Raw genomic sequence first — 15506 nt, forward strand, 5'->3', positions numbered from 1 at the left:
ATGATAAATTTTATGCACTTTGCTCTAGGCTAGATGATCACACACTATGTCTTTAAGTTTATTATATCAACACTCACTACACTTATAAAATTTCAAGGAACCACCCTTACGGCCCCCTTGCACCACCGTCACTAAATTCATAATGGGCAGACAGTAATTGAACTATTCAATCTGGATAAATGCATTTTGGCTTTTATGACCCCCCCTATCTCAAGAATTCAAGAGAAATTGAGCGTGATGCGACTTGACACACACTGACTTTTAAATAGGTTAGATAGTATATTAATAATATTCATGACTTTCAAACTATAATAAACTGAACTCTTTCAACAGTGAAAGATATATATAGGATATAATTATTAAAATGATATCAATGTTACCTTACCCAAAGTTTCCTTCAAAGTATAAAGATTTACGTTTGATGAGGTCAACAACACCTGTGTGTTTACTCTCTAATCCAATAGGAAGTTGAAGCAGTGAGGTATTAAAGTTTAATTTTGACCTGAAAAAAAATGAACACTTAAAACACTTAATACTCTTAACACATGAAGATGGATAATTGCAAAATCATCATTTTAAGTTTTAATATTTCAAAAATTAAGTTATTATCGACTCACTATTAATATTTATATTTTAAGAAAAAACTAAAAACCATTCAATTTTTACTATTCCATACGTTACAACTGACACAAATCTAGAAATTTCCATTAATTTTTAACACTAGTCCAAAAGAAAGAGCTGAGAAACTTTCTAAACCAAAAATGCTAGCACGCTACTGGATGAAAAAAAAAGAATCCAATTACAAAAATTTATTGTGAATTAAGTCAAATCTAATGACTTGCTAATTACTACACATAAAACATATTATCATACTTGAAATAATTGCTAACCTTCTAAGATCTATCATTTGACGATGACTTGAAGGAAAAAATTTGTTACTTTGAAAATACAAAGTATATCATTATTAAGAATAAAATTAATAATACTGGTGTTTAATAGTTATGTTTTATGCTTTATTAGTAATTTGAATCAACTTTATAACTGCTGTTATTCAAACATTATCTGAAGATAGCCCATTTCTATGGGCTATGTTTTAATTTCCTAAAAATTTCCACTGTAAGGCTGTTTACAATACTAAGTGGAATTCTCATCTTTAAATTTTAATAGTATTGTCATAACTAACCTTAAATGAGAAATAACCCGGTGATGACTAGCACTCATACGATCTAATTTATTGATAAATGCAATACATGGAACATTGTAACGTTTCATCTGCCTGCAAACAGTTAACGTTTGGGATTGAACTCCACCTACTCCACACAACACTAAAACTGCCCCATCTAACACTCGAAGAGCTCTCTCCACCTCCACAGTGAAATCTACATGTCCAGGAGTGTCAATGACATTTATATTATATCCTTTCCACAAAAGGTATGTTGCTGCTGACTGAATGGTAATTCCTCTCTGCCGTTCCAGCTCCATAGAATCCATTGTAGCTCCTACATTATCTTTTCCTCTTACCTGTATATTGATCAATTTCAATAGAAATATGCCAATCAGAAAAAATTTAGCTTACATAACTTTTAAGCAGTTAAATACAACCTAAAAACTAAATCCAGGTCTTACACTAGCTAAAATAGTAGACATGACAGCCTTAATGTTCAAACTTGATTTACTTTATTTAAATATAACAAGCTCATAATAATAGTTGCAGCATAGAACCCTGACTACAGTTAGGAGAGACTGTGGTACTATGAACAATAAAAGTTACATATGTCAAAAATAAAAATTTTAAGTTATTTTCTTTTATATATAGTAAATGACCAAGCAGAAGCTTTGTAAAAGATGGGTGTGCATAATTTTGAGAACAGCAAAAATTACATTTTAAAGAGGGTCATGAAATGTAACTGCAGAAAACCAAAGAACAAAAGCCAGTTTTCAGCAAAATTGGTAGGTGAACTTACTAAGTTATACTGTTGTTCTGCAGAAAGCTTAATGCATCATATTCTAAGGCTAAAACCAAATTTTTACAAGATTCTTTATGGAAACTAAAATTGGACAAAGTCTCAAAGGTGAAAACAAAACCTCTTAATGCAGTATATACTGTTTTAAAACAAATATCTCTAACTTAAAGGAAATTCTGAAACATCACTCAAAAGTTAAACAAGAAAATTCATGCATTCTGTATAAAAAATCTGAGAGACATGAAAACTCAATTATTTTGTTACTTGCGTGCTTGTTCTACTACTTGAGCCATAATTCAATACACCATAGGAGTAAGTAATGCATTAAAAAATTAATGTCTGTTTTTATTTTTAAATTAGCAAGCACATGACTTCATTTCAATGAATCAATAAAAAACAAATTTCTTAGCTCCGAAAAAAATTAAATGTTTTCATTTGGTGTGGGAGAAAATATATCACACTCATGTACATATGTATAATCAAAACATTGATTCTATATTTATTATTGTGGCAACACAACAGTTTTAGTTTAAGATTTGATGAACAATTTTGGTACAATTCTGGCACCCAAAGTAGGCAATGTATAAATTACTAGGCTAATGGAAATTGTTTCCACATTATAATCAGCCTTTTACAAAAACAGTAATTTCAATTTTCATCAAATATATGCAATAAGTGCTGTCACCAAATTTGTTACTAAAAGTGGTATTGTGCACACAAAATTATTCTTCTTGGACTACGATTCATTACTGCAATTGATATGTGTGTGTGTGTGTGTGTACATGTCTGATGCTGCTTGCTATTTAAATGTTGCTGGGATTATTTCAGGTTTTTCAGTCCTGGGCTTCAGTAATAATCTTGTTGACCTTTTAAATAAGGGAGGGGTGAAAGTGCTCATCATGACCTTTTACAGAGTTACATTCAAAGTTTAATTAGATAACTCTGTTATCAAGGTACGTCAGTAAGCTTGGTATAAAAATTAATTTAAATTGTAAATATCTATTATATCCAAGTTTTAATTTCTTACCTTAAATAAATCATCAATCTGCAATACTCAGAGCCACACAATTTGGTGGTGCTGTGATTACTCATTTATAGATATTTTCTCTTCCCTTACAAGCACTTCTGATTGATCAACCAATAAGAAACACATTTTACAGATACTGACAAGTTAGAATATAAATTTTCAACCTCTTACATTCTTGCTTTCTGAGACACCACTATATTTGTTTAACCCATATTAACATGCCACTCTCATACCTTCTGTTTTTTAAGAAATATCTATCATTCTCTCTGACATTGATAATGATCATATTTAGAGTAAAAAAAAAAGAGTAAATAGTAATGTCCAAAAATCTTAGGTATATTTGTATATAGTTTTGGCAGATAAAGACACTAGTCCACAAGAAAAGTTTAATGTGTTGAGTAAAGTCATTGCAATATGTTTACATTTTCCTGTACTGAAAAGGTATTTCAGATAATACTTACATCCTCTCTCACTTTAGCTTTATCCCAATGAAAGTTTTCTTCTCTGCCCACCTGAGCATTAGTGTGAATTATACCTCGCTTACTCCAGTCTTTATACCTCACTATATTGCCCATAGCAATTGTATGAGTAAGCAAGGTATGATTCATACCAATGCTTAAATGGGCAAGGAAGAGAAACTTTCGTTGGGATAAAGCTAAAGTTTGAGAAGAGGTAAGCATGTTTTGGAATGGATATATCTTTAAAATATTTATGGTTAATTATTTAGAAAGCCAGATGAAGTACAGTAGTTATCATACAATCTAATCTAGTGAGTGATATGTTTTTGGTTTTCTAAGATTTGTATTTGGAAGCTAATTATTTTTTGGATAACAGACTTAGTACGAAAAGCTAAGGTTACAAAAGTAAGCATGGTCTTTGAGCAAATGTAAAACAGACTAGAGGTACAGTAAGTTTTAAGTTTCTTTTTTCATGTGTATTTTTTAGTTATCATTGTATACTTTTAAACAAAAAAAATTTAAATTTAAAAATAAAAACTTAAGTTAGATAAAAAAATATTAAATGAAAAAAATAAATTATTTAATCATCATTCCTCATGTAACTGTTGCAGCTTAGAAGTGCATGATGTAATATGAACCATTTTTTTACTCTGCTGTCCCACCAGGTAGTTAGACATGACTCAAAGAGCAACAATTTCACTACAGTTAGTGTCAGGATAGAGAATATGAGATAAATTATACAGTTTTAGTGAAAAACTTATGAAATTCAATTGGAAGGTTCTAAAGGCAACAGAAATGAACTATAAACACTGTAAGATGAAAAAAGTATTTTTATTCTTAGCATAAAAAATCACCTTCACTCAGTATAAGTTTCATAAATTCATAGAAAAATCTTCAGTAGAAATGCTTTATTAAAAAATCAAATTTTTTATTTACAACAAACTAAAAGTTTGCCAAATTTTGTGAATAATTTTGAATATGTAGGGCCTAGTAACTCTCTGATCTAGATAAATTATTGCTTCTCTGACAAGCAACCATATTTATCAATAAACTGTGATCAAAGCAAGTTAACTCTGTTAAGTTAAAAAATTAAATACCTTCTATGTATGAAAAGCTATAGAGCCAGTTCTTAACTTATATTACTTGTGGCACCAGTGGATGACAATTATCTATAAAGATTAGATCTAAAAATTAACCCAGTAAATAATGTAGCTAATTTAATATGACAGTTTAACTAGGAGGATGCAAGGTCAAACTAAAACTTGTAGTGAATAGAATGCACTGATTCATCAGTTGCATGTCATGCAGTTACAAATATATTTGGCAATAATACCTCACAATACCTTAGAAAATTTATGTTAGCCCTAAATCCATTTACTAAGCCAATTATGCAGAGTAATATTCATATTTAAAATATAAATACATATTTATGAGATAAATGAAATATAATAAAATATATAAATATTTAACTAATACTGTCAATGAAACTACAGATAACATTGAAGAAAGAATGGAATATAACTTACTTATAAGACACACAAAAACTATCTGTCTGTTATTCATCTACAAATTCAGGTGACAGTTTTCACATAATAAAGCAGACTTAGCAAGAGTACTAATAATTTCTAATCTTGCTAATATTATTCTCACTCTCCAGCTAACAAGCATTTTTTTCAGATATAGTATCCTAGTTAATGGTAATTTGCTTAGCTCTTAAGTGCCTGTTGTTGCTTAAAAGATTGATTTATTTGTATTTAATAGTCAATTACCAGTTCCTCCAATATGAATTTTTGCATCATCAGTGATTCCCTAGATGTGTACTTAACTTAATCCAAGCTCAGCTGAATAAAAAAAACTTCCTATTTCAAGAAATGTAATTTAATACATTACTTTATCAGTCTATAAACTAATATTCAACTTGGATTGTGAGAGAAACATTTTTTTTTAAATATCACATGGAAAAGGTCCTTTTGATAGCAAAAAAACTAGACTACAGTGATTGTTCCACTGTGTATCTAGGCTTTAACCTAACAACATGTTTCTGTTGTGCAAAAATACTTTCCCTTGCATAACAATCAATTTTGATTTTCAATAAAACTATCACAGTTGCTGAAACCAACAGCAAAACTGCATATTTAGGCAGAGTCAAGACTTGATGTCAAAATCTCATCTTGTTTATTATGTTTTGTTTAACAGTTAACTGGGCATATTCTATGTTCCATTTTAACTATACACCGCTTCAAATTCAGTTTAGAGTTCAACTTATGCTTTCCTCTCTTTAAATACATCCCTTCATTCTATTTAACCATTATCAGGTACTACATTACCAGCTTCTGCCATTAGATGGTCATTGTCAGGCTATTTTTCTATTTTTTGTTGCTGTTTTCTTGCCAATAAATTTTTGTTGTTGTTGTTTCATCCTCAAAGAGAAATCTTATCTATTTCCTTCCACTTACAACAAATCACTACCAAATACCCATTGAAATACTAGATCCACAACATCTTGTTATTGTGGAGATCAGGTGAGTGAGTGCTAGGTTCACTCTGAACCTTGGAATACCACAACTGGTTAAATATTAAATAAATACAAATATAAAAAAGATATCTAGATGTTCAATATTATTTCAAGTTTAAACAGGAAATTAGAAATAATATACATTAAGTATGTGTTATTACAATTTTACTCGAACATACAAGCACTTTTCCTACTGTTAAAGTGTCTCAGTCTCTGCATCCTTATTTCACCTCTGAAAACACCAGGTTAACATACCTCGTGCATCTCTGAAATTCTTCCTGTATAAAATAGCAATCGTTCTGTTAGGGTTGTCTTTCCAGAATCAATGTGGGCTGAGATGCCAATATTTCGGATGTTTTCCAAACTTTTGTGTTCCTACATATAAAAAAAAAACAATGCTAACAACCACATGAATTATTTCAAAAATATATATTAAAAAACCTAGTTACAATTGTTTAATTTACACACATACACACAGTTCTAGTAAAAATAGTCATAAATGAAGTAATACATGATAAGATAAAAAACTGTTGTATTAATGCCAGAGAAACATGGTTGCAGCTATTATAAAGACAAACTATTTATTGTTGGAAATGGGAAGAAACAATATACTACAAACACTCTGTAAATAGTAAATCAAAAGTTATTAAATAGAATCTTTAACACCATTGTAAAACTCTGTGTAACATTTATATATATATATATTTGACTGAATCTCAAAAAAAGTTGTACCGTGTCACATGTGTAATATGCAGAAGATTTGATGGCCTACAAAGAGAGATCTGCATTATTTATAAGTATACTTCTAACACTGACTGATTCAAACATTTACTGCCCACCCCAAGTGATACAAATGATAATCTTACATTGAGCTTATATGGAAATATATTGCTAAAAAGTAAAAAATTGTAAAAATTTTGTCAGTTTTCATTAAGATTCATAAAAACACCAGAAATTTCTAGAAAATATAAAATATTTGCCTAGCCTTTATTAACGACAGTTCAAAGAACAACAATAAGGCTATTCCATACAGCAAAAATTGGATGATGAAGTTAACATTTTGTCATGTAAGTGCATGTTTTTCAATTTTTAATGTTATAAATTTTGGTAACAAAATATGTCCTGTCCATAACACTTAAAATGTCTAAGGCTCAAATGATGAGGCTGTCAATGTTTTACTGCAAATACATTCAACTTGAACCAGGACATTATGTTAAAATTTTTTCAGCAATTAACTGAGAAGACAAATTCTTATGTTAATTTTTATTCCATAAAAAAGCCATTGTCCAAAAAATTGTCCCTGCCATAACGTATCTTTGAATAACCATATTTTTTTTAACTAGCTTTGGCTCTGATTTCATACTTGGTATATTTCATCCCCATGTAGGGTACTTCAATGTGTCATAATTTTTTCTGCAATTATTTATCCCATTACTGAATGTTGTGTCCGTAACATAAAATCAACAGAATAATTATTTTTTGGAAATTTCTCTTCCCAAAACAAAAGTGCATACTGATATCTCTTGATTGAGTTCCTCTGATTCCATACAATATTTTCAAATTAAATTTCTTATAAATTTATCAATGATAACACAGACAAATAAGTAAGCATTATAGGAAAAACTACTTTCACCAACCTCTGAAGTTATAATTTTTCTATACTGAAAATGTATTTCCAATAGGTACTTACATCCTCTCATACAAACAGCTATTTTTGTTCAGTGCTGCCCTCTATAAGCAAAAACATTTTAAGCATATCATAAGCCTTTTTTCTCACTCTCATTGGAAATGACTAATTCAAATGCGTCTCTCATGCAAATCATCATGAGACAACCCTCCACCAATAAGAGTGTGACATACTCTTATTACGCATGTGACTCCCTCTATTCAATTCTACCTGACTATCACTTCAAGTTTTGGCAGAAAATGGAAGCACCGGTTTTCAGTGGGGAGGAAGAGTGGGAAGTATGAGAGGAGGTAAGTACCTATCGGAAATACATTTTCAGTATAAGAAAATTATAACTTCCGATACGGTACATTAACCTTCACTCACATGAATAGCTAGAATCCCACATTCAATAGGTGGAGGGACCAGTGCATTCCTATTTAGGATGCTTCTTTCTTTTCCTTGGGAAGATTGGTCATGTAATAAAGAAGGACACTGTTCACAGGAAATAGGGGAAAGGGATACCTGAGAAACAAAATCCAAAAAGACCATATTAGGCCTAACTGACTCCTCAGGCGGGACATGGGAAGGCACGGCAAAATCAGGAGGTGGAAATAGACAATTAGAGTCCTTGTCTGCCTGAACAGGCTCAGCTTGTTCGGGAAGATATGGAGCAAGGTCTGGAGAGAGAGAGGTTAACCCATGTAACGTTCAATCTCCTGGTGAATAAACGTGGATAAATCCCCCGCAGCTGTGACCCCCAAAGTGGTAAAATGAACTTTGGAATTCATAATGAGGAAGAGTCAACCAATAATTGAAAGTATAAATAACAATGTGACTGTAATAAACTGGGATTAAAGTAAAGTTAAGAAACTAGGAGTGAAAATATATGAAGACCACTTCGTAAGTATACTAAAGATGAACGTTAAACAAACAAAAAAAACATCTGAGCACAAGCCAAATGAGAAGTGATAGTTTAGTAGAGGTATATAGAAGGAGTCACGTATGTCACGCTCCTTTTGGTGGAGAAGTGATGCATGATGATTTACATGAGAGAAATGTTGGAATCATTCTATTCCAATAAGGGTGGGGAGCAGAAAGCTTGTTGTATATGTAAAGAAAAAAATTGCTTATAGAGGGCAGCACTAGATGAGAATAGCTGATCTTGCAAGAGGAAGGAAGTACCATATCAGAAAATATATTTCACTGAATGGTCTAAAGTCCCCAATCCAGATTTTTTCAGGTACAAACTTTTATATCATAACTCCATCATCTCTTGACCAATTTTGAGAACTAAGTACAGTTTATCTTAGTAAGTCAAACCCTTTTGATTGAGGTATTTAACCACACCCAAAGTCTCATAGATAAATTCATTCTAATCCTCCCTAAAAGAATTTCAATTTAAGGGTAAGCTGGTAGAGATCCTGATGAGTAATAAAATTGATTAAGGTATATGCACGCCCCATGCTTTTGGTATTGCTGGTGCACAAAAAATATAGCTAATAAAAAGGGAAACAAAGGTCTCATAGATTAATTTACTCTAATCCTGCCTAAAAACACTTCCAGTGTCACAGTTATTGAGGATTCCCTCTTGTTTATTAATCCTCCATGGATCTAAAGTAACTTTAATTTTACTTGAGTTAAAAATTGTTATTTTTTGCATAAACATTATCACTAGATGATCAGAACAAATGAATGGATTTTATTTATTAAACATACAAAAACATCATTGACAAAACTATACACATTTTCTTTAGCTTGACTGCCTTATGTGATGCTTCAACAATCTAAAATAGCAGAATTATTTGTAATTAGTACATCTTGACAATAACACACAAATGAAAGTAGCTGAGGTTTTAAATGGCATGTTCATTAGTACATGGTGTGAAATGTACTGAACTTCAAAAGATTAAATGATAAAAAAGATTAAGTTTGGTCTTTCTTACTTCGAATGACATGTTCAGTGATACATAATGTAAAATGAATTGCACTTCACAAGTATTGTTAGTGATATACTTGGCTTCCCAACTGCAAATGACAGTGTACAATTTCCAGTGACACTTCAAAAGATTTGTTGAATTAGAAATGAGAAAATTATATAGGATCTCTCGATTGACACTTTTTTCAACAACTATTTTAACATTCATGCTTAAACTAAGTTACGAACTGAACTGGATATGCATGAAGTTAGTCATACAAGGATACTTCAGATCCAACAAACCCTTAAGAAACACGTGTACCAAAATCTGATACATAAAGATAAACAAAAGAAAGTTATCTATAAAACTGTGCACTTGTGGTGAAACCTATATTGAATAGGTCTACAAGACAATAAGACAAAGAATGAAGGAACATCAAAATGTCACCCAACTTTCCTATCCAGAAAATATGGCCTTAATAGAACACAAAAACATCATCAGACATTATCCAGTGTTCATGTTAACACACTTCATATTAAAAAGTAAACATGCAAGTTTTAATATAGTGGATTGAGAAAATTACTTCATAATGTGTCCCAGGAATACAGACTAAAGTTTTGTCATGTTACTTCTTTAATTCCATTCACCATTGTATAGATTACAATAAAACATCATCGGCCAAACAATGCAATGCCGAAAATGATTAAACATTACCATAGTTGTAAGTAATAAATGAAAAAATTAAAAATCCTGATGTGTTTATGTTTTGTTCAAAAAAAGGTATTCCATTTTTTTCCCAAGTGGTTGGATCTCAAGAACTTAAAAAAAAAATCAAGCGTTAGCATGCACACTGTTATCAAATGAAACCAATGACAAACACTCATCTCTTCACAATGCTGGTAAACCAAAATGTTTAATTACACCAACTATCCCTAAACCATGAACAAGTCATAGATTTCAATCCAACATGGATTGCTTTCCTTGACACAACATAAACTCCAGTTCTGATGATGTCACTTCTATTAAATGAGGCTTACACCTTTCTTGGTTCAAACCATCATCTACAGCTCAAACTTTTTTTTTTTAACATGCTTCAGGATTCCACTCACCCATTTCTCAATTATTGCTGAATGTCAACAACATTTTAATAACACAACTCAGCCAACTTGACATGATGAAGACCCATGCCAGTAGCTTAAAACATTATCCAAAACTTCTACAGCAGAAGTTTAAACGTGTTCAATTTTCTAGCTATATCTAAAACTAAAGTTGTCTTCAGTGTCTGGTATCAGTTTACAAAACAAAAACATAAATGTAATACCTCCATGTGCTGATAATCCTTAAAACTGAATAACTTTAACTTAAGTGACACTGTTGGAAGTTTTAGTTTTGGGATACAGCACTAACTTATGATGACAAATAAACAGTGAAAGTAGAAGCAATGTATATCAAGCAAAATAAAACGTATGGAATGAAATAATACACACACAAGACCATCAAGTGCTTTACATTAAGGAAAGAAATCAATAGTAACTTATATGCATAAATTTTGACATGTTTTTATTTAAATTTATTATTTCGGTGCCTAAAATAGGGAATGACTTTACAATGAACTCATGTTTTAACAAACATTTTCTTAATTTTCTTTATAAGTTACAACTGATCAGGTAAACTATCACTCTAAATTGGCTAAAACAAAATGTTATATTATAAAATCACTTACTGTACTAGATGAACTTGCATAGCATGCTTGAAGGATCTGAAATTAAAAAACAATTTTAAACAATGTTGATACAATATTACCTCTCAACAATCACAAATGTTTATAAATGTTCATAAATAGTAATACAGGTTTGCACTCCCTGAAATACCAAAAGTCGTATCTAAAAGTTAGAAAAACATGTAATTTTAACAAAAAAAAATGTGTGTATTGTGTGACGAAAGTAATTTCATTATTTTACTTTGATATTAATGTTAATGTAACTTAACAACACTGAGAAAATGTAACAAGTTAGGAACTTAAGAAAAAGCAAGGTAACTCATCACCATTCAATGAGATCACCCTTTTACTTCTTAACCACTATAAGATAAACAAATCAAGTTAGATGTAGCCACTTACAATCATATACCTATAAAAAAGATATTTGATATTTAAAACAGCTCCCATCATCTCATTAAATAAACCTTTTTCATGAAAAATAAATTAGGTATCATGCAAAATGTTTCCTATTTTCATGCTCATCTTTTCAAAAAAATAGTAGTTTACTTTGAGATTCAGCTCATGCTTAGAGTAACAGGTAGGCTGATTGGATATGTGTAACAGTTGACAGGGTAAAAATGAATTGTATGTTAGAAATGAGCTCCATTTAAGCAGACTAGGCAGCAGAATGTTTGGGGAAGTTCGAAATAATTTCATTGAACCTTATTTAAACTAAATTTGCATAACGTTCAGTGATTATGGAAAATTAAGTACATTAAGGAATTGGAAAACAGATTCAGAGCATAAAAGTTAAATAACAGTTTGTAAACTTTCAAAAAAAAAGTTGTGAAGTAACTCTTGAGATAAGATGCAACCTGCTGAGGCTGAAAATGTTAATTTTAAATAGACTAGATGTACTTCCACATGGTCCCCGAAAGTGTTCTTTTTCAAGAGAAAATAAAACCAAAATTAAGAGTAACAAATATTTTTATTTCTTGTTTTTGAAGTTCATATGTCATGCTGAGTTGTAGCCTATAGAGTGAATAATTCTTATCATGATTCATGGCATGCACACATTTTACTGATGTCATTTTAATGTCTACTGACTAACTAACAGACAAAACACTACTGTATAGAGGTGTGAGTGGTTAAAACAGGTGACCCCTCTAGGCAGCCTTTTTGGGGAAATTACAATCAAGGGTCTAAAGGGTGGAAAGTTTTAATTTGAAAATTATGGCCTACTGGATCAGATAGATGATGTCAGTGAGAAAAGTATATGATGAGATCAGAACTGTTACTAATAAGAGTGCAAAAATCATGGAAGTATTTAATCTTAGACAAGGTGATTAGGTTATACAAGTCAAGTAGTGAGGGAGAGAGGCTTCTTTGATGGGATGTAAGATGGTGTGCTATATCTTATAGTTAGAGAACTACCAATAAGTATACATTTTAAATTTATTGTTAACCAATATTGATGATACGGTTACAAGATTTAAATTGGGGAAACATTAGGGAAAAGTGATCATTGCATAATTAGGTTTGATATTTTGATAAATGTTAAAATCATGAAAAAGTACATTTTAGTTCCTAATTTTCAGAAAGCTAATTATGAGATAAGATTTAACCTTCATGAACTAAAATAATGAGTTGAAGGGTTACATGGGAGAAATTTGAGAAATCTCTAAAAATGGATTGCTTTTAAAATAGGTATGTTTCTAAAAATAAGAAATGGATAAAACAAGATCAATTCCAATTAGCTTAGAAAAAAAATCAAATAAATATGAGAAATAATTACCTGATAACATTAGAACAAACAAAAAGGAATTTTTTAAGAATTTTAAATGTAAGCAATATGGAGATTGGAGTCATAAAGGATGGTGATTTAAAGTTTTTATTGAAGTACAAAATTGTTGATTATTTAAATGCTCTGTTCTTACAAGAAAGGATGTTTGCAGTATTCCCAATTTTGAGCATTCTACAGAAAATACTGGAAATGATCTGAATCATGTACATAGTAATCCTTTTATGATAAAAATAAAATGAAACACCACAACCAGATGTTTTTCCCAATTTTAAAGTAGGTCAAAGATAAAATATGCCAGTCTCCCTGCTTCATTTCTGATAGGACAATAAACAACAGCGTATGAGGATTAGAATAGAAAGAACTTTACTAAAGTTAGTCCTATTTTTAAATGGGGTGATAAGAGTTGCCATGAAAATTATAGGCTAGTTAGTCTTACTTCTGTAATAGGAAAACGTTTATACAATATGATAAAAGCTTTCCAAAATGATTCAGTGAAATATATATAAAAAAGAGCCATCATGAATTTATTAAACAGAAATCTGCCTTATAAATTTACTGAATTGTTTAAGATATTACTTAATATCTGGATGATAGAAAGTGTGTGTGGATTGATGTCCTCAAGGTTTTCAAAAGATTTTTAATGAAGTAAAACACAGAAAATCAGCTTAGGAAACCATCATTGAGGATTAGGAAAAGATCACTTAACTGAAATTAAGAATGGCCAGGTGAAAGAAGGCAAAAAATCATTGGTGTAGTCCAGTCCAACTGGACCTTTGTTACTATTGCCATTGATTACTTAGGGTTAAGTGCTTTTGCTTTTCAAAACTTATATTAATGATAGTGCTAGATCCTAATTAATAAATTATAAAAGACTGCTAATGACATTATAAAGTCGTTGGTATTTCTATCTGTACTGAGGGCATTGAAGCACTATACAATGACCTGGATCAATTGGTAAACTGGACAAATAGTCTGTAAATGACCATTTAATTATAATAAGTACAAGGTAATACTTTGGGGTTATATTTTGCATTATACTCAAAACCATGAATAAAGAACAGGATCTTAAGATAATAGTAAATAAGTCATTGATGTCATCAAGGCAGTGCTCAGTTCAGAACATAATGTCAAACATGGTGTCCCTAGTACTCAAGGGAAACCAGGAAACAAAATCCAGATTAATTTTATTTTGGCTCCAGAACTGTGGTACGAGTAAACTGGACGTGTTATACACATATACAAAGTTTTAAGCTAAATTAATATCGAACAAGTAGTGCGTATCAGTGATATAACTATAATTTACAATATAACGCAAGACAATGAGTTGATTGTCAAGCTCAAGGCAGATAAAGAAGAACCTCAGAAATTAAAAACATGTTCATTAAAATCAAAATTCAACGTGTGAAAGCCTACCTCACGTAACCATTTAATATTTAAATTCAGTTGAAAGCTATTTCTTCTCCAGGAACAAGTTCTCGTCAAAAACAGCTCAACCGGAATCCTCGTTTTCCAAAGCATTTTAGGTTTAATTTAAAATTTAAAAAACATCAACAAAGTTACTGCACGTAAATTAATATACATATAAATAAATAACAAGTTTTATGTTAGAAACGCAAATCTGTTGTTTATCTTAAAATCTTGGTACATGTAATACATTGCACATAAAAATTATTTCTCAAGTTTCATAGTCTCAATACTTCTCACATGGAAAACTGTATAATATAAAGATTAAAGCGACATCTCGTATAAAATTACTTACAATAAAAAATAAATAAATACATATATTATTATTAGTAGTAGTAGTAGTAGTAATGTTTATTTTGTTTTGTATTTTTAAAGCAAAGCCACATCGAGCCCTGGATTTTAGGGTGGTAAGTCCATAGATTTACCGATGTTCCACCGGGGGACATTAATGTTAAGAATAACTATTTTGATTAACAATAACAAAAACATGATTAAAGTCAGTGTTAAAAATACTCTCTGTATCTTTATTTCGTTATATAATAACATGCAAGTACAAAAATAATAATAAGATAGTTTTTACTTTTGTTTCTTTGTTCGGTGTAAAGTACATAGCTATACAATGAACTATCTATGCTCTATCAACCATGGGTATCAAACCAGATTTTTAGTTAAGCCCTCAGATTTACAGCTGAACCACAGGAGAGCTCTTCAACAAATATGTTTTGTTATTATTTAATTATTTGTTTTTGTTGTTAGGCACCATGCTTCACAAGTTGGATATCTGTGATGTGTCCATGGCAGGTAACGAAACCCGATATTAAGCGTTATAAGCTTCTAGACTCTCCGATGAGCCACCGAATGGCATTATTATCTAAAATATAGAATAGCTTATAAACTTTTGCAACAAAAGTCAACGTGTTCAGTGTGTTCCTATAAAAATAAATAATCGTCAAATTTTCATGTTTGTTTGTTTGGTTTAGAGCAAAATCA

At 30.7% G+C, this 15506-nt stretch overlaps 1 protein-coding gene across 1 annotated transcript in view; it reads right to left on the reverse strand.

Annotated features, from left to right (window-relative positions):
• The window catches only part of LOC106460702 (elongation factor G, mitochondrial-like), a 50766-nt gene extending 36005 nt beyond the window's left edge, over positions 1-14761 (reverse strand). Inside the window, 5 exon segments of the mRNA XM_022387480.1 lie at positions 386-502; positions 1184-1521; positions 6220-6339; positions 11273-11308; positions 14466-14761. Of these exon segments, the coding sequence (XP_022243188.1) occupies positions 386-502; positions 1184-1521; positions 6220-6339; positions 11273-11308; positions 14466-14570 (716 nt within the window). The 5' untranslated portion in view covers positions 14571-14761.
• Positions 14762-15506: the final 745 nt, after the last annotated feature.

Source organism: Limulus polyphemus, unplaced genomic scaffold, assembly GCF_000517525.1.
Source record: "Limulus polyphemus unplaced genomic scaffold, Limulus_polyphemus-2.1.2 Scaffold818, whole genome shotgun sequence".
NCBI classification, from domain to species: Eukaryota; Metazoa; Arthropoda; class Merostomata; order Xiphosura; family Limulidae; genus Limulus; species Limulus polyphemus.